The sequence below is a fragment of the Phocoena sinus genome, chromosome 18, assembly GCF_008692025.1.
Source record: "Phocoena sinus isolate mPhoSin1 chromosome 18, mPhoSin1.pri, whole genome shotgun sequence".
Taxonomy (NCBI): Eukaryota; Metazoa; Chordata; class Mammalia; order Artiodactyla; family Phocoenidae; genus Phocoena; species Phocoena sinus.
Genome location: NC_045780.1, coordinates 15,425,461 through 15,452,485, shown reverse-complemented (window position 1 = coordinate 15,452,485; position 27,025 = coordinate 15,425,461). Strand labels below are relative to the sequence as shown.

Below are 27,025 nucleotides of genomic sequence, written 5' to 3'. Positions count from 1 at the left end.
GAGGAGCGCGTCGGGTTGGGGAACGGAAGCGGGAGCGGGGGGGGCGTGTTTGTCAGAGGACGCGTCGTCGCCCCTGTGTGCCCAATTCTGTTTGTTTCTCCGCAATGTTTCCGAGGGTCTCGGCTCTCCTCCCTCTTCGCCCCCTTTCCCGCCTCCCTTTGTGCTCCGGAGGCCCAGAGGTATCGGCGGCCGCCGTCGTGCTACTCGCTTCTCCGCATGGAACTGTCAGGTACCGCGTTGCAGCGCTGTTGGCCCGGCAGGTCTTCAGGCAACCCCTGTCCCCGCTCCTGCACATTCAGTTCTCTTTCTCCGGCTTCCTGGAGCCCGTATTATGATCCGCGGGATCTTAGAAGCCGTCGCTTTAAATCTGAGCAAAGGGAAATCCCAGAAAGATAAAATGACTTGCCCAAGGTCATGGTGACAGCTGGTCCGCTGCCCTGTGCTCTTTCTGCTACATACCGTGCCTCATCTCTCTTGCCACTTCTCTCATTTTATCCAGGTTCCAGAAAGCGAAGTTGTTTTGTTTTATTTTTTAATTCTTTAAAAATTTTTTGCCTCCCAAGTCTGTGATGGTTTCATTTTTACCTTCATTATTGAAAACGCTTACCGTGTGCCAGCCCTGGGGTTAAGCCCCGAGTAACACAGTCCTGCCATCGCCGAGCTTAGAGTTCCACCACATAGGCAATTCAAGCATAGTGGAGTAATCGCTGAGATAGTGTAGGTAGCGCAGAGTACCACAGAATTCATTGAACTGGTAATTGCTGGGTGAGCAAATCGAGACGCCTGACCATTGCAGGAGAGGTTCAGAGTATCCTTTCGGGAAAAGAAGCTTGATAAAACCTAAAGAGGGCCCAAGGGTTGGAGTTAGCCAGGCAAGAAGAAGATTTGCAGCATACTTGGTGTTGGTATTTATTCTCTGAGAACTCTCATGATTATGAAAACTTAATTCTCCTGCATATATATTCCATGCAGATCAGTTGGGGGCCCTTTGGGTTAAGTACAGCCCTGAAGCAGGTTAGGAGCAGTGGGGATGGGAAGAAGTAGCTGGATGGAAAAGAATTCACAGGTGAAATTGCTAGGATGTGATATATGTTGAGGTAAGGGTAGGGCAGTCAGAGCAAAGATTTCAGCGGGCTGCTTGGGAGGATTAGGGTACCATTAATGTTAACAGAAGAATGAGGACCAGCTTTGAGAAGGCTTTTAAAATACGTCATAATTTTTAGAATACAAAAATAGCTATTTATGGTAAGAGGCCCCTTCAGTACAGAAGAGTGAAAAATGGAAAGTCAGCCTGAGAGGCAAGCTCTCGAATGTGGTCTTGGATGTGCTGCATTTCTGAAGTGCTGATGAGATGCTGTCAGTGGAAACAAGCCCAGGTGGGAGGTTAGGGCTAGAGTTTTATTATTTTAGTGTTATGGAGTTACTTCCTTATACATGATTTTCCTGGTATAAATATAGGTTACTTTCTGTAGTACTAGAGCAGCCTTGGAAGGAAACATTGAAGTACGGGTTATATGTGAGATTCTTTCTCCTGATTGCCACCTTTCTGTTATAATACCTTTAGTATTAATTTAACTTTCACATGTAAAATAATAGAGCATTTTCCTAAATTCAATGGTACCACATATTGAATATTATAATGTGTCCGTGTACTGATTTGTTTTTAATAAATTTATTTATTTATTTATGGCTGCGTTATTTATGGCTTTGTTGCTACACGCAGGCTTTCTCTGGTTGCGGCGAGCGGGGGCTACTCTTCGTTGCGGTGCACAGACTTCTCATTGCCGGGGCTTCTCTTGTTGTGGTGCATGGGCTTCAGTAGTTGTGGCTCACGGGCTCAGTAGCTGTGGCACACAGGCTCTAGAGCACAGGTTCAGTAGTTGTGGTGCACGGACTTAGTTGTTCCGCGGCATGTGGGATCTTCCCGGACCAGGGCTCGAACCCGTGTCCCCTGCATTGGCAGGCGGATTCTTAACCACTGTGCCACCAGGGAAGTCCCCTGTGTACTGATTATAAGGATATTGGTTAAGCAGTTGGTTTTCATTCTGAGTTTTAAGTGTCTGATGTGTTAGCCTCTGACATTTTTATGAGCAGATCAAATAGTTTGTTTCAGCGTTTTTGGAAATAGCCATTTCTCTTTTCATTAAAGGCTCCCTCATCTGGCACTACCACTTACTAGCTTCGAGAACTTGAGATACTATTTAACCCAGGGTCTGATGCAGGTTCTTGAGATCAGTTGCACCAGAATCACCTGAGGTCCTGATTAAATTCAGATCTTTGGGCCTGATTCCAAACTTACCAACTGAGAATCTCAGGAATCCATGTTTTAAATAAGCTCCCCAGGTGATTCATATAACCTCTAAAGGTTAAGAACCACTAATTTAACCTTTTTGAGCAGCAGTTTCTTCTATAATATGGGAATAATAAAACCTGTTCTGTAAGAGTGTAAGGATTAAATGGCATGTGTAACATAGCTACTCAGATGTGGGCCTCTGTTGGGCAGCATCAGCATTACTTGGGAACTTGTTAGAAATGCAGACTCTGAGTTCCTCCCCAAAGCTACTGAATCAGAATTCCTTGGTGGAACCAAAGAATCTGTGTTTCAGCAAGTCCTTTAGGTAGTTATTATGCGTATTAAAGTTTGAGAAACAGTGCTCTAGCCTGTTAGCTTCATGAAATAGGCACCATGAAATTTTTATTTACTAAGGCATCATCAATGCCTAGTATAGTGCCCAGCACAGAGTAGATATTCATTATATTTAATAAATGACTTTTTGTACTTTATACCCTCTTACTGAAACTAGCACATTCATTAGTTTTTAAAGTTCTTCAACATTAACTATCAAAAGGTTCTTAATGCCACAAAATAAAGTTAGATATTTGGGTTCCTTAGAATTGGGAAGTCTTTTTTTGCATGAGTTTGAAATAGATGTGGTTGTTTGTGTTGTTCTTTTTCACAAATAAATGTAAAGAAGAAAGCAGAGTGACAGCTCCAGCCACTGAATGTTCTTTTTTCCTGTTCCAGTTTAGCTTAGTTTACAGATAGTGATCAGTTAAATGGCATGGAGCTCAATGAGAAAGTTGAATAGATTAGAATCACACCCAGGAATTTGTTTGAAGAAAGTAACCTTTTTTTTACTGATAGAAATTTCTTTATTTTCATATTGTTTAATTGTGACGTTTTATAGAGGTCTTATATCATGTTAAGAGCAAGGACTTGGCAGTCTGTCAGTTTGGGGTTTGAGAATAATACGTTGAAATTTATTAACCATGTCAGTGTTTCACAACTTTTTTAATGTCATGGAACATAGACAATGATATTTGTACCAGACCTTGAGATAAATGGGAGGCAGCAGCAGACAGGTGCACCAGCGGCCCTGCTCCTCGCCCAGCCACTTCAAGGACCAGGTGGTCAGTATTTCAGCACACCTGTAACTCATTTGTGCTCACCAGCGGGTCTTAGGCCTTAGTGAGCTCCGAGCTACATGACCTTGGCTAAGTTACTCTGGTTTCCAGTTTCCTTATCTGCAAAATGGGGATAATACCTACCTTTTGGAGTTGATGTGGGTATGAGAAAATGTACATAAAATGTTGCACAAGACTAGGCACATAGTATATGTTCAGTGAATGTTAAATTGCTGTCCTTACAGTTGCTGATAACAGTAATAAGCAAAAGGGAAGGGTTTAATTGAAAAACTTTGAGCCCTGTTATTATTTTGCAGTGGTTTTTTTTTTGTTTTCTTTAATCTTTTCAGGACAAAAAATAATATCCAAAGATATTTTGGCACTAACAGCGTGATCTATAGCAAGAAAGATGATCAGTCTGTTCCAACCCGTGAGATTTCCAAGGAGACAGAGAGCCAACACAGTGTAAAGGAGAATACGAAAAAAGACTTGGTAAATATTCTTAAGGGAATGAAAGTTGAATTAAGCGCAGTAAATGTACAAACAACAAAGCCACCCAACAGAAGACAACTTAAAAGTTTGGAGGCTTCAACTGTCAGACGTCAGAATGCTCCAGAAGATGCCCCCCAAAAGAGGTAAATTGAATTGCAATTTGAATGTTTTTCTTTGAAAGTAATTTTTGAAACTCCAGTCTTTTTCTTTTAGAAAAAAAAATTTTAAATTAGAGTACATTGGAGATAGAGTTAATGAAGACTAAATATTAGTTTGTAAACACAGAGACTAATAAGTAAATGAGAAATACTGTTATTCTATATTTAAATAAATGCATATCTGTATGGAGTCTAGAGAGAGGGAAAGAGTAGTGATCTAATTGAGAATTCCACATTCTCTTACATATTCATCGCTTATTAACTGCATTTAATTGCTTCTTTAAGCTGTTAATTAACAAATTATTTACATCCTGATTTGAAGGTTGCTTTGTGTCCCTGAAGGACTTCTTTATTTGAAATTTCATTTTAAAAAAATCCATCTAGGATAGAATTTTGACATGTTAATTACAGCTGTTTTATATTACTTCCTTTGACCAGTAATTATCAGGGCTCTCAGCTTACCTGGTTTCCTCAAAGTATTGTAATTACTTGTGCTTGTCAAGAGAGTATAATATTTTACTGATTCTACATGCAATTGGTGATATTTTAGCATTGTGTTGTAGTTTAAATGGCAGTATTTCGTTTTAGTTATATATAAATAATGTGACATAGTCAATTCAAGTAATAAGAAATGTGGCTTTAAGATCCCCATCTCTGACTTCTCTTAGCAGAATAAACAGATAGTGTAGGTTTCTATTCCCAGAATGACTTAACATTTTAACAGAACTGCTTAGTTTCTACATTGTATCATATTGTATCTAAACTACCACTGGAAAGCATAATTGAGTGGTAGAGAGTAAGCAATTCAAACAGGAAACGCCCATGTTAAGTACCTTCTCCTCCTCCTTTTTAGAAACAATATAAAACAAATAAAAAATATATACATACATAATTAGGTAATACTCCGACACACATTTATAATTACTTATGAAGAGTAAGGTTTTTTCCCAGCTTCCAGACCTGTTTATGATTCATATTGCTTTTTATTATAATTATACAATTTAATTAACTATTAATGAAATGGTTAAAATGAGTTGATTGCTTTGCAAAGCCTCAGTAAAGGTAATTTTTAAAGTTGCTTTCCAATTAGGTATGAATGAGACAAGCATAAAAGTCCAGGAAAATTCTGCACTCAGACTGCTTTGTAAGTGTTTTAAGTTCTTGCTCCATGTTTCCACTTTAAAGAAACCAATTGGCGATGTTGGAGGATGTACTATGGGTGTAGTATACATATAAGAGATGTACCAATACCTTGGAACTTCTGTCAGTGGTCCTGTGTTCAAAGAAGAGGCTTTGATCCTGTATCAAAAGATTGGTGAATGAGATACATTTATTTTGAGTTTTTTAAAATGTATCTTTTAATGATTCCCACCCCCCTCCAGTCCGCTTTTTTTCTTTAAGGAATCCCAGATGCAGAGAATTTGGTTAGCCATCGTCTTTGATTCATGATGTACTGTCATCATTGCCCCGCTCATGGCCCGCTTTTAGCTCGCTTATTTGTATTATATGTTGAACACCCTCCCCCATGTTGATACGGTTACCATGGATGCATAACAATTGCCCCCAGATTCAGCAGCACAAAACAGCCTTTTTTCACGCTCACGGATTCTGTGGGTCAGCAGTTTGGACGGAGTACAGTAGAGAAGGCTCACCTCTGCTCCGTGATGTCTGGGGCCTCAGCTGGAAGACTTGGAAGTTTGGGAGCTGGAATCATCTGTGGGTTTGCTCACTCAGGTCTGACAGTTGATGCTGGCTGTTAGCTGACACCTTAGCCAGGACCGTTACAGAGCCACCTATATGTGGCCTGGGCTTCCTCACTGCATGGTGGCTGGGTTCCAAGGGTGAGTGTCCCAAGGGAAAACGAGCCCCTAGGAATTTGTATCGTTTTATGACCTAGCCTTGGAGTCAGACTGGACACCGCCACTCTCATTCCTGTTCCATATTGATTTTTGAAGGGTTCTTGCTTTTTCATCACAGCAACTGCTGGAGAACCATCTTCACAAAGATATGGTGGCATTGAAAGGAATGCGGTAGTCTAATGTTAAAACTGTGAACTACCTGAGTTAGTAGCTCACACAGTCACTGACAGACGTGGCTGATACTTCCCTATGGTACTCCAGGGTGCCTTAGGGCACAGTTTGGGAACCAGGCTCCTGGTCTACATTGAGCTCCCTGTGAGAGGCCCTGGGACCACACCTTTAAGTTTCCTAGAATTCTTGTTGTCTGAAGGGCACTCTAAGGCACCATCTTAAGTCTTTCTAAGATCTTTACAGAGGGTTTTACAGTCATGCCCATGGCTTTCTCTTTAGACCGTTTTCCTAATGCTGCCCTGGATTTGATCTCTGTACAGAAGCCATTTCTAAATTTTAGCATCATTTGCTATCTGGAGGGGCTAAGAATGAGAAATGTTTTCTTTTGATCCCAGCAGGCCTTGGCTCCTTTATGTGGGACAGTTCTTCTCTCTCCTCTCACATTTTACCATTGGCCACTAAGAAGGCAGGAGGCACCTTCAGTATTCTGTCTGGAAGGCTCCTTGCTAGGTCGTCCAATTCACTGAGCATCTCTCTCATTTGCCATATTACTTCAAGCAATGTCGCTAAACAAAGGCCCCCTTTCCTCCAGCTTCCAGTAATGTTGATTTTCCTATAGTCCTCACGCGGCCGCCAGGCTCTAACAGTCTCTTTGAGGCCCGAAGCTTTCTCTAACACTTGCCTCAGGATCTCTCCGGTTTCCCCCCTCTGCCAGTACCCAAAACTCTCCCATACATTTTAGGTTTTTTTGTTTTTGTTTTATAACAGCAGCACCCAAGCTCCAGGCTCCAGAATCTGTTCCAGTTATCTATCGCTGCATAACAAACCATCCCAAGGCTTAGGGGCAGCATCTCTCTGCCGTCTGGGCAAAGAGCTGCACGTAGTTGTGTCTGCTCCACTCAGCGTCAGCAAGGGCAGCTTCAAAGCTGGCATCTGGAGTTCTCTGAAAGCTTGCCCACGTACAGTACATTCCAGTGCTTGATGCTGGCTGTTGGCTGAGACCATATTGGGGCTCTTGGCCAGAACACTTACCCAGGGCCTCTCCAAGTGGCCTGGGCTTCTTCACAACCTGAGAGCTGGGGTCCATGGACACACGTCTTAAGAGAGATCCCAACAAAAGTCGTGTCACATTATGTGGCCTAGCCTCACAAGTCACAGGGCATCATTTTTCTCTCATTCTGTTCCTTGAGGCAGTCACGAAGTCTCCCCTGGTTTCAGGGGGAGGGGAAATTGCCTCTCTAGATGGGCTTGTAGCAAGGTTTTGGAAGAGCTTGTGGGACCCGAAACACTGCTGTCTCTGTTTTATGAAAATATCTGCCACAGCTGTTAACCTGATTACTGTAGTTGTCAGCTGTATCGAAGGCAACATTATCATGATAAAATTGACCCCCTGAATAACTGATTGCATCTGGATTGGGCGAACTATAGGTACCTTATGGTTCAGTGTACTTAGGGCTTCCTTGAGCGCAGTTACTCTTGTAACTGCATGTCCTTTGTAGGGACCACAGATACTCTGCCTGTGGCCTTGTTACAAGAGACACTGGTTCCTGTGGGGCAATAAGGTCCTCCTGCGCCTGCGCGATGGGGGTCTCCTATCCTAACTCCTGGATGGCTGTGTGACGTGTCACCCGCGAGTGCTGCAGGGGCTCCCCGAGAGGGACACCTGAGGCTGCCCTGCCAGCCTGCTGTGGTTCTGCCCTTTACCTTTCTGAGTAGTCCGGGCCAGGCACGTCAGTGGTAGTCTTGTGAGTCTGCATGTATTGTGAAACCTTACAAGACCCCTGGTGGGTGCAGTGATAACCATAGTTTCTAGCTCCTCCTTTAAGTAACATTCTCTTAACCAAGCAACTCCCTGCTCTGATTTCAGCTACCTATTCATTAAGGTCCCCTTTCCTCCAGCTTCCAGTAACATTGATTTTCCTACAGCCCTCACTCTCAGCGTCCTTGAGCGTTTCCAGGCTCTGACAGTCTCTTTGAGGCCCAGCTTCAGGGATGTGGGAACTTTGATTTGCAAGTTAGACATCATTTCCTAAGGTAGAAAGCCAGGTGCAGTAAAACAGTAATTCGGATCCCACTCATTGAGGTGGCAATTTTCAGTGATATAAAAAACTTTTTATATCTGGCATATTTTTCTCCTAACTTACCCTAATTTACTGAAGAACAGCTTTTTTTTTTAGCTTATGGAAAGTTTAAAACATAAAGTAAACAAAATCGTATGATGTTTTGGTAAGTATCAAATCTTGCCATTCTTGTCATCTATACCTTCACCCACTTTCCATCTCCCACGTGGTGATTTTATGTTTTTCTTTTTTCCAGGTAAAATTTACATACATTAAAGTGTACAAATCTTAGCTGTAGGAGTTTGGCAAATTGATGTGCCCATGTAACCCACATGCTTTCCAAGATGCAGAGCATTTCCCGTCTTCACCTTCCCCATCAGTAACCTTCTGTCCTGAGGCAGCCACTGTTCTGATTTTTTTTCACCTTAGTTTGGCCTCTTCTAGAACTCGATATAAGTGGAATCATACCATATATACTTTTTCTAATCCAGCTTCTTTCATTCAGTTTCATACATGTTGTGGAGTGAGTGGAGTCCTGTTCCATTGCATGGATAGATCACTGTTTATCTGTTCTGATGATAGACCTTTGGGTTGTTTCCAATTTGAGGATATTACCATTAAAGCTTGTATAAACAGGTTTAACCACTTTTATATTTGCTTGCAGCCTGTATTGTTTTTGAAATAAAACGGCATCTAACTTAAAAATCCACTAATTTATCACTTTCGAGGCTGATCCCTCCTTCCTCCACCTTAATCTGTTGCTCTGGGTTCGTATTGTGCTTCATTAAGGATCCATTAACTTTAACTTTCAATATTGTAACATTTATATAAAACCGACACCTAGTATTTAAGAATTCTTTTTTTAAAAAAAATTTTAGTGAAGTATAGTTCATTTACAATGCTGTGTTAAGAATTCTTGATTTTGTCAGAAATTGAATTGAATGATACTTTTTGAAGGACAAAAAGTTTTCTCCCAAGACATCATTTTACTTTCCACTGAAGTAATGCCTCTTTTCTCTCATTTGTCTTCCATGTTCTCTTTCAGAAGTGAGTCCCTGAGCCCGGAGTTGGTGGCGGCTGCCTCCGCGGTTGCAGACTCTCTCCCTTTGGACAAGCAGATGACCAAGTCGGAGCTGCTGAAGCAGCTCCAGCAGCACGAGGAAGCCTCGAGGGCACAGAAGGATGGAGAGAGACCTAAAGTTAGGTTGGTGAATCCAATAGCTGTGTCAGTGATGCTGATATGTCAAAATAGGCTGGCTCCATGTGAGTGATGAGCTACATTACATAATATATTCATTTATATATAAAATATGCCTCATAAGTATTAGCAGTTTGATTTCTTTTAAAACTCGTGTGTTAAGTAAGATTTCAGTTTTAAAAGACCAATTGAATGGTTAAACTTCTTTTGAGAAGTTACATAATTTCTTGTCCCTGAAAAAGTGGTAAATTCAGTAATGTTATTTAAAATAAAGAAATAAATAATAGAATAAGACAATGTCTCTGAGAAGTTTTTCTTTTAGTTAAATAATATGCTGGTTTTATGCACAATATGATCATGCATTTTATTTGTCTTTGAACAAATGCAAGGCAATAAATAAATATGGCTGAATCTCAACTTTAATATAGGTTTTTAATGTAGGTGCTAGGTATACAGATATTGATATCTACTTGTCTGGGTGTTTGACAGATTTCATGAGGGACACTTTTAATTATGCTTTAAATGAACACTTCTGAAGAACATCTTTAAAAGAGAGAAAGCCACATCAATCTTAGTGGTCTGTGGTATTAATAGGCAACATATAATTTTTTATTTAAACATGATTTTTTGTTCAGTATTAGTGCATAGAAGTGAAGTAAGAATTAAGTGATATGAATCTCATGTTTAAGAAAGTTTATTACTCAAAAAAAAAAAAAAGAAAGTTTATTACTCTTCTGTAGCTAAAATTTCTAACACACTTGACCTTTTTCTTGTTTCAGTTTCACTGACATCATATCAGATATGAAAGTTGCCAGGTCTGCCACAGCGAGAGTTCGCCCAAGACCAGTGCATCAGATTCAGTTTGATGAAGGGACTGACGATTTTGCTGGCCAAGCGAAGCCTGCTGATCTGAGAAGAAGGTACTCAGGCTCTGCAGTCAGTCTGGTTTTGTTTGTTGAACTGTAGATTTACTTTGTTGCTGTGCATATTGTAGCTGTTGGGTGTCTGAGCGTCACGGATGCATTTATATCTGTCTCCTTACTCTCCACGTCCCATTTCCTAGAGAGGGAAAGATGTACTGGGTTTCGCAGCCCTACATTTTTCTATATCGTAAATCAGAATGGGCCCTGCCTCACATTTACCCATGGTGAATAAAGGTCTCCTGATTTAGAGTAAGTGGAGCTGACTGAATTCTGAACAAATGAATGTTTTGTGAGAAACACTATTTTTCATTCTGATGTGTGCCTAACAGTGTAGATTCATGTACTCTCTCTATCTCTATATATAATCATCTTTCTTCATACCTTAGAGAAATAACCCACCATCAGAAAAAGAAAGAAGATCCATTATAATACCTTAAAGTAGTAGGTTATTTGTGGCAATCTGAATTTGGTAATTTGCAGTTCTTAAAGATGCTAAGCCATGCCTTACATAGTTTTTTGGTTGTGTTTTTATACATTTATTTATTTTATTTATTTTTGGCTGCATTGGGTCTTTGTTGCTGCACACGGGCTTTCTCTAGTTGTGGTGAGCAGGGGCAAGTCTTCATTGCGGTGCACGGGCTTCTCATTGAAACGGCTTCTTGTAGCAGAGCATAGGCTCTAGGTTTGCGGGCTTCAGTAGTTGTGGCACACAGGCTCAGTAGTTGTGGCCTGCGGGCTCTAGAGTGCAGACTCAGTAGTTGTGGCACATGGGCTTAGTTGCTCCATGGCATGTGGGATCTTCCCTGACCAGGGCTCAAACCCGTGTCCCCTGCATTGGAGGCGGATTCTTAACCACTGCGCCACCAGGGAAGTCCTAGGCTGCTTTTTAATGCAATCATTATATGCATATAAACCCCCTCCCTACTTTTTCAGCTTCTTCCTCACCACCTTCTAACTTTTGATGACAGCTCGAATCATTAAAAATCAATCTAGGGCTTCCCTGGTGGCGCAGTGGTTGAGAGTATGCCTACCGATGCAGGGGACACGGCTTCGTGCCCCGGTCCGGGAAGATCCCACATGCCGCGGAGCGGCTGGGCCCGTGAGCTGTGGCCGCTGAGCCTGCGCGTCCAGAGCCTGTGCTCCGCAATGGGAGAGGCCACAACGGTGAGAGGCCCGCGTACTGAAAAAAAAAAAAAAAATCAATCTATAATATAGCATTCTGATGTAGTTGCATGGCATCATTTCAAAGAAGACTGATTTAAAGAAGACTAAAGTTAAATATTTTGGGACAATATTTTTTGGTTTGTTTTTTTAACAAATTTAATGCCTTTTCTATCTTATTTATTTATTTTTGGCTGAGTTGGGTCTTCATTGCTGCACATGGGCTTTCTCTAGTTGCGGCGAGCAGGGGCTAACTTTGTTGTGGAGCGCGGGCTTCTCATTGTGGTGGCTTCTCGTTGCAGAGCACAGGCTCTAGGTGCACAGGCTTCAATAGTTGTGGCACGCAGGCTCAGTAGTTGTGGCTTGTGGGCTCTAGAGCATAGGCTCAGTAGTTGTGGTGCATGGGCTTAGCTGTTCCGCAGCATGTGCGACCTTCCCAGACCAGGGATGGAACCCGTGTCCCCTGCATTGGCAGGCGGATTCTTAACCACTGCACCACCAGGGAAGTCCCAGGGCAATATTTAATAAGTTAACCTCCAAGTACACATTCTACTTTATTCAATGTCATAGATAAAAATATCACTTTAAATTAGTAATTCAAATAATCTTCTGAAGTCACTATAACCCCTGAACTTCCTTTGTTAACTGCTGACCATCTTTTCCAATCTTCCTGTACAAATTAATAATCTAACACCCTGAAGGAGCTAACTCAGGTTCCTGAGGTTATATACATAGAACAAAACCCATGGAATACACAACACACAGAAAACATTCTGTAAGCACCTCCTGCTATGAAGTTCAGTTAGTGTTTGTCAGACCATGCTAAATATTTGGTTCCCCTCCCCAACTGTCACTTTATAGGCTTGAAGGAGAGAAAGAACAGAAACTTTATGTAAATACAGACAGCTTTCTATTATAAAGTAACTGTGGGGCTTCCCTGGTAGCACAGTGGTTAAGAATCCACCTGCCAGGGCTTCCCATGGCCTCTCACTGTTGTGGCCTCTCCCGTTGCGGAGCACAGGCTCTGGACGCGCAGGCTCAGCGGCCACGGCTCACGGGCCCAGCCGCTCCGCGGCATGTGGGATCTTCCCGGACCGGGGCACGAACCTGTGTTCCCTGCATCGGCAGGCAGGACTCTCAACCACTGCGCCACCAGGGAAGCCCCTGTGCAATCTTTTATAATTATAATTTATAGTTTAGCAGGCAGTGTTTTTTACCCTTAAACTAAGACAAATGTTGACTTTAACAACTTCTAACTTAACATATTTTAATAGCTTTCCACAATGTCAGGTTTTCTAAAACCTTAATATGAAATGGATCAAATAAAAATTGTGGCAAATTAAGCTGATCTTTTCAATTAGGTATTTTGGTAGTTAAATTGTTGTAACTTCTTTGTTGTATTATGATGCAGAAATTCAGGTGAACTTGTTCCTGTTTTTAGTTATCAGTCCTAAAGACGTGGCAATTTAGTTAAAATGTCTGGTGTGGGGCAGCAGAATTATTTTTAATTTTTACGTTGAATATTTCATATAAAATTTTCTTCTCAAACAATTTTTTGTTGACTGTGTATAAAATATTCATTAAAATATTTTTTTTCTTTTTCAGTTTTAGGAAAAATATATTCAAGGGGAAGAGGCTCAATATTTTTGAGCTTAAGGCAGTTACTGAAGAGGCACCTGAAACAGGTTTGTTAAGAAAACAGCACTGTTTCTCAGGTGTAAACATTCCATCTTTGGAAAATGTCCTTTGTGTTTTGATTGCGTAATCATCGGGTATTTTAATATTCCATCCTGTCATTGACCTGGATCTTGCTTATTAACGTAGCTGTTGACATGTTAGTGTTGGTCAGATTTCTCCCTTGAAATGCTGCAGCCCGTGAGGCAATGGGAGGTAAGTACCATCAGCCACGTGAATCCAGATCTATAGATTGGCTGCTAATTTGGGTTAGAACGTTAATGATCACCTACTATTTGCAACACACCTTTGCACTATTATGTAAAGATAAATTGTGGTGTCTGCCCTAAGGCAGCTTACTATCTAGAAGAGGAGATAGCACTTATAGGTGCTAATTTATTGAAGTGATTTAGAGATTATTTAGGAGATGGGAAGGAGAGCATTCAGGGAATATATTTAGCAGACTTGTAGTGTTTTTTTCTTAACACACAGTTAGTGTTCGTTCTCTGTTCTTCCCCCTTTCTTCTTTCGGCAAGAAGTCATATCCTTCACAGTCACCATTTTAAGCCCAATTAAAAGAGAAATAAGTGTCCTCTTGCTTGACATTAAATTTGTTTTACTGATAACTTAAAATAAATGAAGAAACTCCATACAAATGGTCTTAGCTTATAAGTGACTTTCATTTCTAAGGATTATCAGTTAACTTTTTGGACCTTGGTAGAAATAATTTTATTTTTGATATTTAAGTTTCTAGGCCATCTTCCAGTGGCTCATTTAATCTTTCAGTTACTTATAAAAACATCTGATTTTCCCACTATTCAATAAACTCCTTGATATTAGGGGCTGGGTCTCATTGATTTTTGTATACCCAATAGCCCCTAGCCAAGTGGCTTACAAATAATAGGAATCCGTTATCTGAAATCCTTTTTTAAACAAATTGAGCTATAAAATAAATATCCATGGAGGAAAGGCATTAATTCAATCACTGTTCACTTAAGCTGAAGATGAAGCTAAGAGAACAACCCCCCCTTCTTGTACAGTGACAACTGCATTCTGTCTTCTATGATTGATGAAAAGGAAATGCAAAATGCACAGGCGTGGAGAATGGATCACCTCTCCCCTGTTGAAGTGGCAACTCTTTTTTTTTTTGGGCCGCACCGCCCAGCTTGTGGGGATCTTAGTTCCCGGACCAGGGATTGAACCCTGGCCACTGCCGTGAATCTTAACCACTGGACCACCAGGGAATTCCTGAAGTGGCAACTCTTAAGCTTGCCCCAAAAGGGGAATTTTTTGTCAGGGAAGCTGCTAAGGTTCACCTAATGAACAGCCAGAAGAGGTGCTTGGGTTCTTGAAGGAGCCAGCTTGCTTTTTTTAAAAGTAAATTTATTTATTTATTTTTGGCTGCTTTGGGTCTTTGTTTCTGCACGTGGGTTTCTCTAGTTGCAGCGAGTGGTGGCTACTCTTCATTGTGGTGCACAGGCTTCTCACTGCAGTGGCTTCTCTTGTTGTGGAGCACGGGTTCTAGGTGTGCGTGCTTCAGTAGTTGTGGCATGTGGCCTCAGCAGTTGTGGCTCGTGGACTCTAGAGCGCAGGCTCAGTAGTTGTGGTGCATGGGCTTAGTTGCTCCACGGCATGTGGGATCTTTCCGGGCCAGGGCTCGAACCCGTGTCCCCTTCATTGGTAGGTGGATTTTTAACCACTGTGCCACCAGGGAAGTCCCGATAAGTATATTCTTAACTTCTTAAGAAACTGCCAAACTCTTTTATTCAATACAGGGCAGCTGTACCATTACATTTCCACCAGTGATGTTTGGTGGGAATGTGACTCATTCTTTAAAGATGTCTTAAATTTCCAAAACAAGTAAATGATTGAAACATGTGATATGATGGTGGTAAAAAGCTAACACTATATTACCTTACTCATAGAGTTGGTTGTGAGGATTAAATGAACTAATGTATAAAAAGCATTTAGCACAGAATAAGTGCCCAGTGTGCATTAATAGTATTGTCATTGTTATTGTAATTATGTTAATTTAACTTATTTGGTCTTTATTAGTAGTACATTAGTGACTTATCTTAACAGACTAAAAATAAAGACAAACAGACTGGACTTTAAAGATCTAAATCACATGTTGTATAAAAAGTATTCAGTCATAAAAAGATCTGTGACCAGAATAGAGATTTCTTTTTTCCTTTCCAATAGAGGGGGCAGTGAGACTAGCGGTTGATTACCTAGCATTGTAGTAAAAACAAAAAGTAAGGCTTGCAATTATTGTGGTTGTAGTCTTTATATATTATTTTTGTTTCAATTTTAGCTATCAAAGAGTGACCTTTCATTATATACTGGTTTTTGTTTTGTTTTTGTTTTTTGTGGGTTTTTCGGGGTGCATTGGGTCTTTGTTGCTGCACGCGGGCTTTCTCTAGTTGCAGTGAGCGGGGGCTACTCTTCGTTGTGGTGCACAGGCTTCTCATTGCGGTGGCCTCTCTTGTTGCAGAGCACAGGCTCTAGGCACATGGGCTTCAGTAGTTGCAGCGTGTGGGCTCAGTAGTTGTGGCTCATAGGATCTAGAGCGCAAGCTCAGTAGTTGTGGTGCACGGGCTTAGTTGCTCCGAGGCATGTGGAGTCTTCCCAGACCAGGGATCGAACCCATGTCCCTCTTCATTGGCAGGTGGATTCGTAACCACTGCGCCACCAGGGAAGTCCCTATATACTGTTTAATTATGAGCTTCAAGATCTGAAAATATATTACCAATTCAGAGCTGATAACATTTTTTTAATATAAATTTATTTTATTTATTTATTTTTGGCTGTGTTGGGTCTCCATTGCTGCGCATGGGCTTTCTCTAGTTGTGGCGAGCGGGGGCTACTCTTCGTTGTGGTGTGCAGGCTTCTCATTGTGGTGGCTTCCCTTGGTGTGGAGCATAGGCTCTAGGCATGTGGGCTTCAGTAGCGTTGTGGCGGGCAGGCTCAGTAGTTGTGGCACATGGGCTTAGTTGCTCCGTGGCATGTGGGATCTTCCCGGACCAGGGATCAAACCCGTGTCCCCTGCATTGGCAGGTGGATTCTTAACTACTGTGCCACCAGAGAAGCCCTGATGATAACATTTTTAAAAAGAAAGATATTTATATGGAATTGTGCGTAATTTGGATGTTTTTATTCTACAGAGGCAGTACCTTCTCTTTGGGATGTAGAATTTGCTAAGCAGTTAGCAGCAGTCAATGAACAACCCTTTCAGAATGGTTTTGAAGAGATGATCCAATTGACAAAAGAGGGGAAATTGTGGGAGTTCCCAATTAACAATGAAGCAGGTAAGTCTTAATGCCATAGGTTTATAAAACTCAATGATTGAAAAAAAAAAAAAAAAAAAAACTCAATGATTGAGATTAAATCTGGCAGATGTTCAGTTGCAGGTTTTGGACATTTACCTGAATTTCAAAACTTTGTGTAAACATCTTTGTGATGTCTTAAAAGAAATCTGACAGTGTTTTTTTAAAAAGAATGCTACGATTTCACTGAATTCTAGTTGTTGGATAAGGAAAATAAAGAAGTAAAATTATATGGCAGAAATGCATCATGAATTTCTGTGACATAGAAGTGTTGAGAACTGCAAATGATGACAGTTTTCTACTTGCTAAAAGCAGGAGAGTACCTGGTAAATCTTCTAATACATTAAATACTGGGTATGAGATCATCCTACAATTTTGGGGAACATTACAACCTTCAAGTTTTATGCTGGTATCTTTTATTTAAAACGGTTGCATTAATGAGACACAAGTTTCTTGTATTCAAAGCCACTCAAAACAAATAGGTTAGGAGGCTTTGAAATTCTTTGGCTGCATACCTAGATGCTTTGAACCAGGAATAAAACATTATCTACTTTCCTGGAGATTTTTCTAGCGGTGTTACATCTTCCTCAATCAAAAGGAAAACAGTATTGCTATGCTGTTTATTTTTTATGGCGCCCGTGATGTCATCAGCTAAACATTTCATTGTACACCATTTGGGATTTCCTTGTTGTATTTAATTTCCCACACTCTCTTATTTTCTCCTTACTATATTATGTTTCTTTTGTTTATTAAAAATATTTTAAATTACAGAAATAAATATATTAAAGTTTACTTGCAAAAAAGTTAAATAATATGGAAGAATAGAGAATATACCTTTACCTCTCAGTTCTCTCCCCTTTTTCTGAAACGACCATTGTCAATAGTTTGATAAGTGTCCTCACAGTCCACTTTAAATGGTAGTTTCACATTTATCTGTTGTTTTGGTCTATATGGGACCATAAAATGGAACTATTTTACATATTCTATAGTGTGCCATTGTATGAATGCACTGTAATTTATTTTACCACTTTCCTGTTGATGGATGGAGCTGTAGTGAATCTTTCTATACATATCCTTCTGTATATGTCTGAGTACTTCAGTTCCTACAAGGGTCAAACAACAGGCGTGTTTTATATTGCAATAAATATTGGCACACTCTCTTCTAAAAAGAGAGCCAGCTGCTCCTCCAGCTGGTAGGATGGGGGCGGGGGCGGTATGGAATGTCTCACCATTCAGCACACAGATTTTCACTTAATTCCCCTTCTTATCAATTTAGTGACTCATTCCTCTTTCTGTTTTAGTTTCCCCAAAAAGTAAACTTCCCATCTTCTTTGGGAAATGGATGGTGTAGTCATCTAGAGATATAGGTAGAAGATGGGAGATCTAAGTATTCCCTAAACCAGTTTTAATCCTCTGTTTTTTTGTCCCTCATCCCCGTTCCTAATTTCAGTGGTATATGCTGCCGCCAATTCCCGAAGCCTTTGAAGTCTGCTTCTTAATTTGGTTTTAGCATCTTCGACTCAGCTGAGTCAGTTACTACTTATCTGTCCACTGTCCTTCCTCGAACATTTTGCTGATACCTCCTGTCTGTTATTGTTTCTTCTTCTCTCCTCTTTGTCTTTTTATTCCTTTTATTGCCATGTAGTAGATATTACAGGGGAGCAGAGATTTTTAAAGCATGAGTTCAATCTGCTACATTTTAACTAGAAGTCCTTGTTGCTTATCTTTTAACTGTTCAGAATGTCTTCAACCAACAGTGATTTTAATTTGGACCTAGTCAGATCTGTTAGCCCTTTCCTGTTTAATCTATCTGGAACTTATTTTTGTATATAGTAGCCCCTCTTTATCTCTTTCTCGTTTTTTCCTTTGTTTTATACTTGCCAGTACCACTTGGCTTTCATTCACTCGTTGACTTATTCAGGAAGGATCTGTTCATTACGCCCTGCTGGAACATTCTGAGTTAAAAAGATGGTTGATCTCTCATCTAGGGGAAGAGTAATAAGAAATAAGATCACCTATGCCCTTAGATGCTTTTCCACCTAATATAGCATAGTCATAATTGCTATACCCATTAACTCATTATAACTTTATGTCAGAGATAGTCGATCTGTTAATGATTTAATAAATTGATTATTGGACTTGTGTCAGCACAGCTGTTTTTAAAAATGATTTGCAAAATTTTCTGTCTTGAGTCTTATATTTTAGGTACATCTAAGGATATTAATAACTAACAACAAAAACAAAATCTCAATCCAGAAGTCACCCTTGGATTTTTGAGAGCACTTATCACCTTGATTTATTAAGTCTCCAGTGCTACAGACCTTACGTCTTAGCCCTAACATACTCTTTCAAATATATTGAACATGTAAACCTGCCTTGTTTTTCACATTAGCCATATTGGGTTGTTTTTTTTTTAAAGGATAATTGTCACAGGAAACTGTTAGCAGTGTTTGACGATACGGAAAAGACCTTTAGCAAAGCGAGGCTTTTATTTTTCATTTTTTACCTCTCTGGATTGCATTTCTCCCATTCCTGTCCCCAGGTGCATACGCCTTAAAAACAAAAGGAAAAAAAGTGAAGGAGTAACAACATGCTTGCTTGGTGGTATAAACTGGTGAGAACCATAGAGAATTCTGAATGGGATTCAGAGAAAGATTTTTTTAAACAATAATTTGTCTTATTTTTAAAAAATACGTATGCATTTAGGGAAAGGACTAGAAGGATATACACCTTAGAAGTGATTAGTCTTGGAAGTGACTAGCCTGGGAAAATGTGAGTAGAAACTTCGCGGGGTTATAGGATAGAGAAAACTTCCACGTAAAAAATTCCTGCACAGCTTTTTCCCTGTATTTCATTGACTATGACTCCTTTTGTCTTTCACCGTTTTAAATATCTCTGAGGTCGCGACGCACCTGGTTATGCTAGTCAGGCATCGGTGAGGGAGCAGTTGTCATTGCCTGTTGTGGATATGCATCCAGATTTGCCAGAGAGGCCATAGTGGAACACTCTTAAGAAACGCTGCATCGCAAATGTTCTTAATAGGAGTTGGAAAGCACGGCCGCTGACAACTCCGAGTTGAAAAGCCAGTTCAGAAGAGTTGGATTCTGAATGTGAAGAAGTTTTAGGAATACCTCAGCCGATCATGTCAATCAGTTTTTGCTACATAACAAACCACCCCAAACTTACTAAGACAACAGCTAAGTTGTAACTGCTCATGAGCTTATGGGTTTTCTGGTTGGTTTTGGCAGGTTGGCTGGGGGTGGGTTGCTCTAGAGTAGCTTCTCTCAAATGTCTAGTTGATGCTGGCTGGTTGGTGTCTAGTTGTTTGTCAGAGAAGGCGATAAGAGGGTTATATGTCACTCATCATCTCACAGGCTAGCCTGGGCTGTTCACCTGGCTATAGAAGAGTTCCTAACACAAGGAAGAGCAGAGACTGATGTGCAAGCGTTTTTCAGGCCTTTGTCTGCATTGTGTTTGGTAATGTCCCGTTGACCAAAGCAGGTCACCTGGCCAACCTCAAATTTAAGGGTTGGAGAAACAGGCTGTATCTACCTCTTTATGGGAAGAATGGCAAAGGCACATTGCAAAGGGGCATGTATACAAGCATAGGAGTAGTATGTGGCCACGTGGCAGTCTAATGCCTTAATTTATTTCTTGTGTGTTTTAGTTTTTATAAAAATGATGAATAGGGCTTCCCTGGTGGCACAGTGGTTGAGAGTCCGCCTGCTGATGCAGGGGACACGGGTTCGTGCCCCGGTCCGGGAAGATCCCACGTGCCGCGGAGCGGCTACGCCCGTGAGCCATGGCTGCTGAGCCTGCACATCCGGAGCCTGTGCTCCGCCATGGGAGAGGCCACGACAGTGAGAGGCCTGCGCACTGCAAAAAAGAAAAAAAAAAAAAGAATGATGAATAGATCCTTAAAGTCCAAATAAAAATTTTAAAAATCTCTTGCAATAAGTGTAAGATAATTGTAAGTGATTAGAGAGCATTTTTAAACTTATTTTGAGGTAATTGTGGGTTCACATGCAGCTGTAAGAAATGATAAATATCTCACATACCCTTTACCCATCTTCCCTTAGTAGTTGCCACCCACGTAACCACAGCACAGTATCACAGGCAGGCAGCCGGCAGCCATGTCTTTCAGCCATGTTCAGATGTCACCAGTTCTACATGTACTCCTTTGTGTGAGTGTGTTTGTGCGCTTAGTTCTGTGCAGTTTTGTCACATATGTAGATTCATGTAATCACGACCACAGTCAGGATACAGAACAGTTCTGTCGCCTCAAGGATCTCTCTTATACTCTTTCATAATGACATCCACTCACCTCCCACTGCCGTCCTTTCTTAGTCCCTGATCCTTGGCAATCTTACTAAATCCATTTTCCATTTCTATAATTTTGTCACTTCAAGAAAGACGTACAAATGGAATCACACAGTATGTAACCTTTGGGGATTGGCTTTTTTTTTCCCACTCAGCATGATTAATTCTCTGGAGATGTATCCAAGTTGTTATGTGTGTCAATAGGGGTCTTTTGCTGTTGTTGTTTTTATTGCTGAGTAATATTCCATGGTTTGAATGTACCTTATAGTTTGTTTAACCATTCCCCTGATAAAAGACATCTAGGCTGTTACCAGTTTTTGGCTATTACAATAAAGGTGCTGTAAATATTCATGTACAGGTTTCTGTATGAATACAAATTTCCGTTCCCCTGGGAAAAATACTCAGGAGTGCAGTTGCTGGGTAGTATGGTAGTTTCATGTTTAGGTTTTGTTTTGGTTTGGTTTGGTTTGGTTTTTTGCAGTACGCGGGCCTCTCACTGTTGTGGCCTCTCCCGTTGCGGAGCACAGGCTCCGGACGCGCAGGCTCAGCGGCCATGGCTCACGGGCCCAGCCGCTCCGCGGCATGTGGGATCTTCCCGGACCGGGGCACGAACCCGTGTTCCCTGCATCAGCAGGCGGACTCTCAACCACTGCGCCACCAAGGAAGCCTGTCTTTGTATCCTTTTAACAGATTCTTTCACAGACCAAAAGTCTTCAGTTTTGATGGGGTCCAATTTTTCCTTTTATGGATTTTGCTGTTGGTGTCAAGTTCTTTGCCAGCCCTAGAACCAGAAGATTTTCCTCTGTTTTTTTTTCTGTTAGATATATAGTTTAGACCGTGATCCATTCTTTGTTAATTTGTATGAGGTTGAGGTTCTTTTTCAATTCTTCTGGCACCATTTGTTGTAAAGGCTGTCCTTTCTCCATTGAATTGTCTATGCATCTTTGTAAAAAGTTGGGCATATTCATGTGGATCTGTGTTAGTCTGCTAAGACTTCTATAGTAAAATATCACAGACTAGGTACCTTAAACAACAGAATTTACTTTCTCAAAGTCTGCAGGCTGGAAGTCTAAGATCCATGTGTTGGCAGTCCATAACAGGGTCTGTTTCTGGGTCCTCGATTTTTGTTCCATCAACCTTTGTGTCTTACTGCCTGCCAATACCATACTCTATTTTTTTTTTTAGTTTTTATTGGCATATAGTTGATTTACAATGTTGTGTTAGTTTCAGATGTACAGCAAAGTGAGTCAGTTATACATATATCTATTTTTAGATTTTTTTCCATATAGGTCATTACATAGTATTGAGTTCCCTGTGAATACCATACTCTTTTGATTACAGGCATACCTTAGATATTGCAGGCGTGTTTCCAGACCATCGCAATAAACCAAAGATTGTAATAACGCAAGTCACATGCGTCTTTTGGTTTCCCAGTGCATATAAAAATTATGTTTACACTACACTGTATTCTGTTAAGTGTGCAATAAACATTATGTCTAAAAAAAGTACAGTACGTACCTTAACTGAAAAATACTTTATTGCTAAAAAACGCTTACCATCATCCGAGCCTTCAGCAAAGATAACCAATCACAGATCAGCATAACAAATATAATAATAAAGAAAAAAGTTTGAAACATTGTGAGAATTACCAAAATGTGACATAGAGACATGGAAGCAAGCAAATGCCATTGGAAAAAATGGTGTAGATATACTTGCTTGACAAAGGGTTGCCACAAACCTTTAATTTGTACAAAAAAAAAAAAAAAAGGCAATATCTGTGAAGCACAGTAAAGCAGAGCACAGTGAGATGAGGCATGCCTGTACTGTAGCTGTAGAGTCAGCCCTAGCATTACTCCTCCCACTTTATTCTTCTCTTTCAGGATTGTTTTAACTCTTCTAGGACTTAAGCCTTTCCATATAAATTTTAGAATGAGCTTGTCTGTGGCAAAACTTCGCTGGAATTTTGGTAGAAAGTACATTAAACCTGTAGATCAGTTTGGAAAGAAATGACATCTTTACTATGTTGAGTCTTCCAATTTAAATAGTGATTCTTATTTTTATGATCTTGTATCCTGTAACCTTACTGAACTCACTAATTCTAGGAGTTTTTTTGTAGATTCCTTAGAATTTTCTGCGTAGACAATCATGTCGTCTGCAAATAGTTTTATGTCTTCCTTTCCCATCTACGTGACTTTTCTTTCTGCCTCCCTCATCAGTGGCTGGAACTTTCAGTACTGTTGAGTAAGAGTAGTGAGAGCTGATCTCCTTGCCTTGTTCAGGAACTTAGGGGAGAAGGCTTCAGTCTTTCACTATGATATTAGCTGCAGGTTTACCATGTTGATGTAGTTCTTCTCTTTTCCTAATTTGCTGAGAATATTTATCAAAGTCAGTGTTGGGTCATACGATTTTTCTTCTTTAACCTGTTGATATGGTAGATTACCTTGACTTTCAGATGTTGAACCAGCCTTGCAGTAAAATCCTACTTGAGTAAATCCCACTTGATCTTGGTGTATAAATCTTTTTATACATTGTTGGATTTGTCTGCTAATTTTGTTTAAAGGTTTTTCCTCTAAGTTTATTAGAGATATTGTTTTGTAGTTCTCTCTCTCTCTTGCTCCTGTTTTTGGTTGTTGTTTTGTCTTTGTTTTTTTAACAAGGTAATGCTGGTCTCATAAAACGTGTTAGGAAGTATCCTATCTTCTAGTTTCTGGAAGAGATTGTGTAAAATTGGTGTTAGTTTTTCTTTAAATGTTTGAGAACTTTTAAATTACATATTTCTTTTCTTTAATAGTTATAAGATTATTCAGGTTATCTTTTATTTTGGTTGAGTTTTGGTAGTTCAATGGATTTTTTTTAAGTTGTCCATTTTTTTCAAGTTGTTGAATTTGTGAGTGTAAGGTTGTTTGGAGTATTCCTTTATTATCCCTTTAATGATTTCAGGATTTATAATGATAACCCCCTTTTCATTGCTAATATTGTTGGTGTGTGCCTTCTCTTTTTTCTTTATCAGACTTTCTAGAAATGTATCAATTTTTGTTTTTTTGTTTTGTGTGTGTGCGTGTGAAGAACCAGGTATTGGTTTCATTGATTTTTCTCTATTTTCTTGTTTTCAGTTTTATTGATTTCTGATGTTATCTTTATTATTTCCTTCCTTTTGTTTGCTTTGGGGTTATTTTGCTCTTCTTTTACTAGGTTCTTAAAGTGGGAGCTTAGATGATTGATTAGAGACTTCTCTTATGTGTGCATTCAGTGCTATGTATTTCCCTCTCAACACTGTTTTAGCTGTGTCCCACAAATTTTGATTTGTTGTATTTTCATTCAATTCTATGTGTTTTTTAAAATTTCTTTTGAGGGACTTCCCTCATGGCACAGTGGTTAAGACTCCACACTCCCGATGCAGGGGGCCCAGGTTCAATTCCTGGTCAGGGAACTAGATCCCACATGCATGCCACAACTAAGGAGCCCGCCTGCCACAACTAAAGACCCGCAATCCAAATAAATAAATATTATTTCTTTTGAGATTTCCTTTATGACCATGAATTACTTACATTAATTTCCAACTGTTTGAAGATTTTCCTATTGTCTTCCTGTTACTGATTTCTGTTTTGATTCCTTTATGATCAGAGAACATACTGTATATTATTTCAGTTATTTTAAATATGTTGACATTTGTTTTGTGACCCAGGATATGGTTAAACTAGGTGAATGTTCCATGGATACTTTAAAAGAATTTGTACTCTGTAATAGTCTGGTAGAGTGTTCTGTAGATGTCACTGATCCTGTTGGTTGATGTTGTTCAGTTCTTCTGTGTCTCTGCTAATTTTCTACTTGGTAGTTCTCGCAGTTGTTGACAGTGGGGTCTTGAAACCTCCAACTGTAATTGTGGCTTTTTAAATTTCTACTTTATTTCTATCAACTTTTCTTTCATGTATTTAGAAACTCTTTGGTGCATACATAATTAAGATTGCTTGGTCTTCTTGGTGGGTTGATCCTTTTATTATGTAATGTTCCTCTTTCTCTCTAGTAATTTTCTTTGCTCTGAAGTCACTTTGATATTCCTATAGCCACTCATGCATTCTTTTTATAAAAATTAATGTTAGCAAGATATGTCTGCCTCCATCCTTTTACTTTCAACCTACCTATGTTATAGGTAAATATTTGAAGTGAGTTTCTTGTATATAGCATATAGTTGGATTGTGTTTTTCTTTTGATGGTATATTTAGACATTTACGTTTAAAGTAATTATTGATTTGTTAGGATTTAAGTCTCATTTTGTTATTTGTTTTCTGTTCATTTTCTCTGTTTCTCACTCCTCTGTCTTTTCTTGGCTTCCTATGAGCTGCTTGAATATAAGGATTCCATCTTATTTTGCTTTATGTATTTTTTTAGTGTAGTTTGTATAGTTTTCTTAGTGGTTTCTTTAGATATTAAAATATCCATTAGTAGTAATTGCTGCTACATTTTGAATATTTGTAGTATGCTAAGCATTGTAAAGGAGCTTTATAAGATTTATGTCTATTTAACTTTATAAAACCCCATGAAGAACGTGCTTTCTTAATACTCATTTTATGCCTGGGGAAACTGTTGTTCAGTGAAGTTAATTTGCCCAATCACGTGGCTGTTAAATTGGTGAGCAAACCTCTGTTTTACTCCAATGTTCATGCCTTTACTATAATACTATACTACCTCATTAATGTTAATTTTATAGTGTAGGCTTTACATTCAAAATTGTAACATATTTTGTCTCATTTCCTAGGTTTTGATGATGATGGTTCAGAATTTCATGACCATATATTTCTGGATAAATACCTGGAGGATTTTCCAAAACAAGGACCAATTCGCCACTTCATGGAGTTGGTGACCTGTGGCCTTTCCAAAAACCCGTATCTGAGTGTTAAACAGAAGGTTGAACATATAGAGTGGTTTAGGAACTATTTTAATGAAAAACGGGACATTCTAAAAGAAAGTGGCATACAGTTCAATTGAAGATCATGGAAATTCTTATTTCAAGCTGTCAGATTCGTACTATAATTAAATAATTTTACTAGAAGTTTTCCTATATTGTGTTCATTATTGCATCTGATTTGAATCGTATAAATGTTAAATTGTTTAAAAGTATATATACAGTGGTAACTGAAAAATATTCCTGCATGGAAAAAAGTTACCAGCCTTTATGGATTCAACTAGTAATTCTAAACAAAAAGAGTATCTTAGAATTACTAATAAGTTTAAGACGACTTCCTGTAACCTTTTTCTTTTCATTCAGTGACCATACTTCTTTGAAATATAAGTCGCCATACATGTGATGTCATCAGAGGACTATAACAATTGAGAGGATTTACAGACAAATTTATATGCATAGATTATATTTACATATACATGTAGTTTCTATATTTGCATATATACATATTTGTATTTTCACACTAAATTAACTACCCTTACCTAAGTCTGGGTCACTATAGTGAAGTAACCTTATAGAAATAAAGGGCTTGTACTAATCACTTCTAGAATTTTAGGTCATCATACTAAAATCAGAACTAATTTCCTTTTTTTAAAAATTTTAATTAATTAATTTATTTTATTTGTTATTTTTGGCTGTGTTGGGTCTTCGTTGCTGCGCCCGGGCTTTCTCTATTTGTGGCAAGCGGGGGCTACTCTTCGCTGCACGTGTGGGCTTCTCAATGCGGCGACTTCTCTTGTTGCGGAGCACGGGCTTTAGGCGTGCAGGCTTCAGTAGTTGTGGCACACGGGCTCAGTAGTTGTGGCACACGGGCTTAGTTGCTCCGCAGCATGTGGGATCTTCCTGGACCAGGGCTTGAACCCGTGTCCCCTGCATTGGCAGGTGGATTCTTAACTGCTGTGCCACCAGGGAAGCCCAGAACTAATTTCTATTATGGTGTATAGCAACGTGATTCAGATTCATACAACTGAAAGGACTGAGGATTCTTTTAAAAAAAACAAAAACAACCTCAAATTAAGAATTTAGTTTACAGTGGCCTCAGGCTAGTAGTGTTCAGGCTCTGGCACAAGCAAACAAAAATTGTATGTGAAGGAACTCACCATAAACCCAGTCTTCAAATTACAAAACACATAAGGAAAGAAAGCACCATGAATGTATGCCAGCAGAAACAACAGACAACAGAATCAGACTCACAGAGCCTTTAAATATTGGGCTTATCATATTCAGAATCTAAAAATATGTGTAGGGCTTCCCTGGTGGCGCAGTGGTTGGGAGTCTGCCTGCTAATGCAGGGGACACGGGTTCGAGCCCTGGTCTG

The 27,025-nt window shown here is 39.7% G+C and overlaps 1 protein-coding gene across 1 annotated transcript; it reads left to right on the top strand.

Moving 5' to 3' along the window:
* MRPS31 (mitochondrial ribosomal protein S31) lies at positions 1 to 25,806 on the top strand. The gene is made up of 7 exons (XM_032611613.1): positions 1 to 229; positions 3,756 to 4,040; positions 9,191 to 9,349; positions 10,123 to 10,263; positions 13,033 to 13,112; positions 16,266 to 16,409; positions 25,504 to 25,806. Exons 1-7 carry the CDS (start codon positions 105 to 107, stop codon positions 25,731 to 25,733), a joined length of 1,164 nt encoding a protein of 387 aa, XP_032467504.1. The 5' UTR covers positions 1 to 104; the 3' UTR covers positions 25,734 to 25,806.
* Positions 25,807 to 27,025: the final 1,219 nt, after the last annotated feature.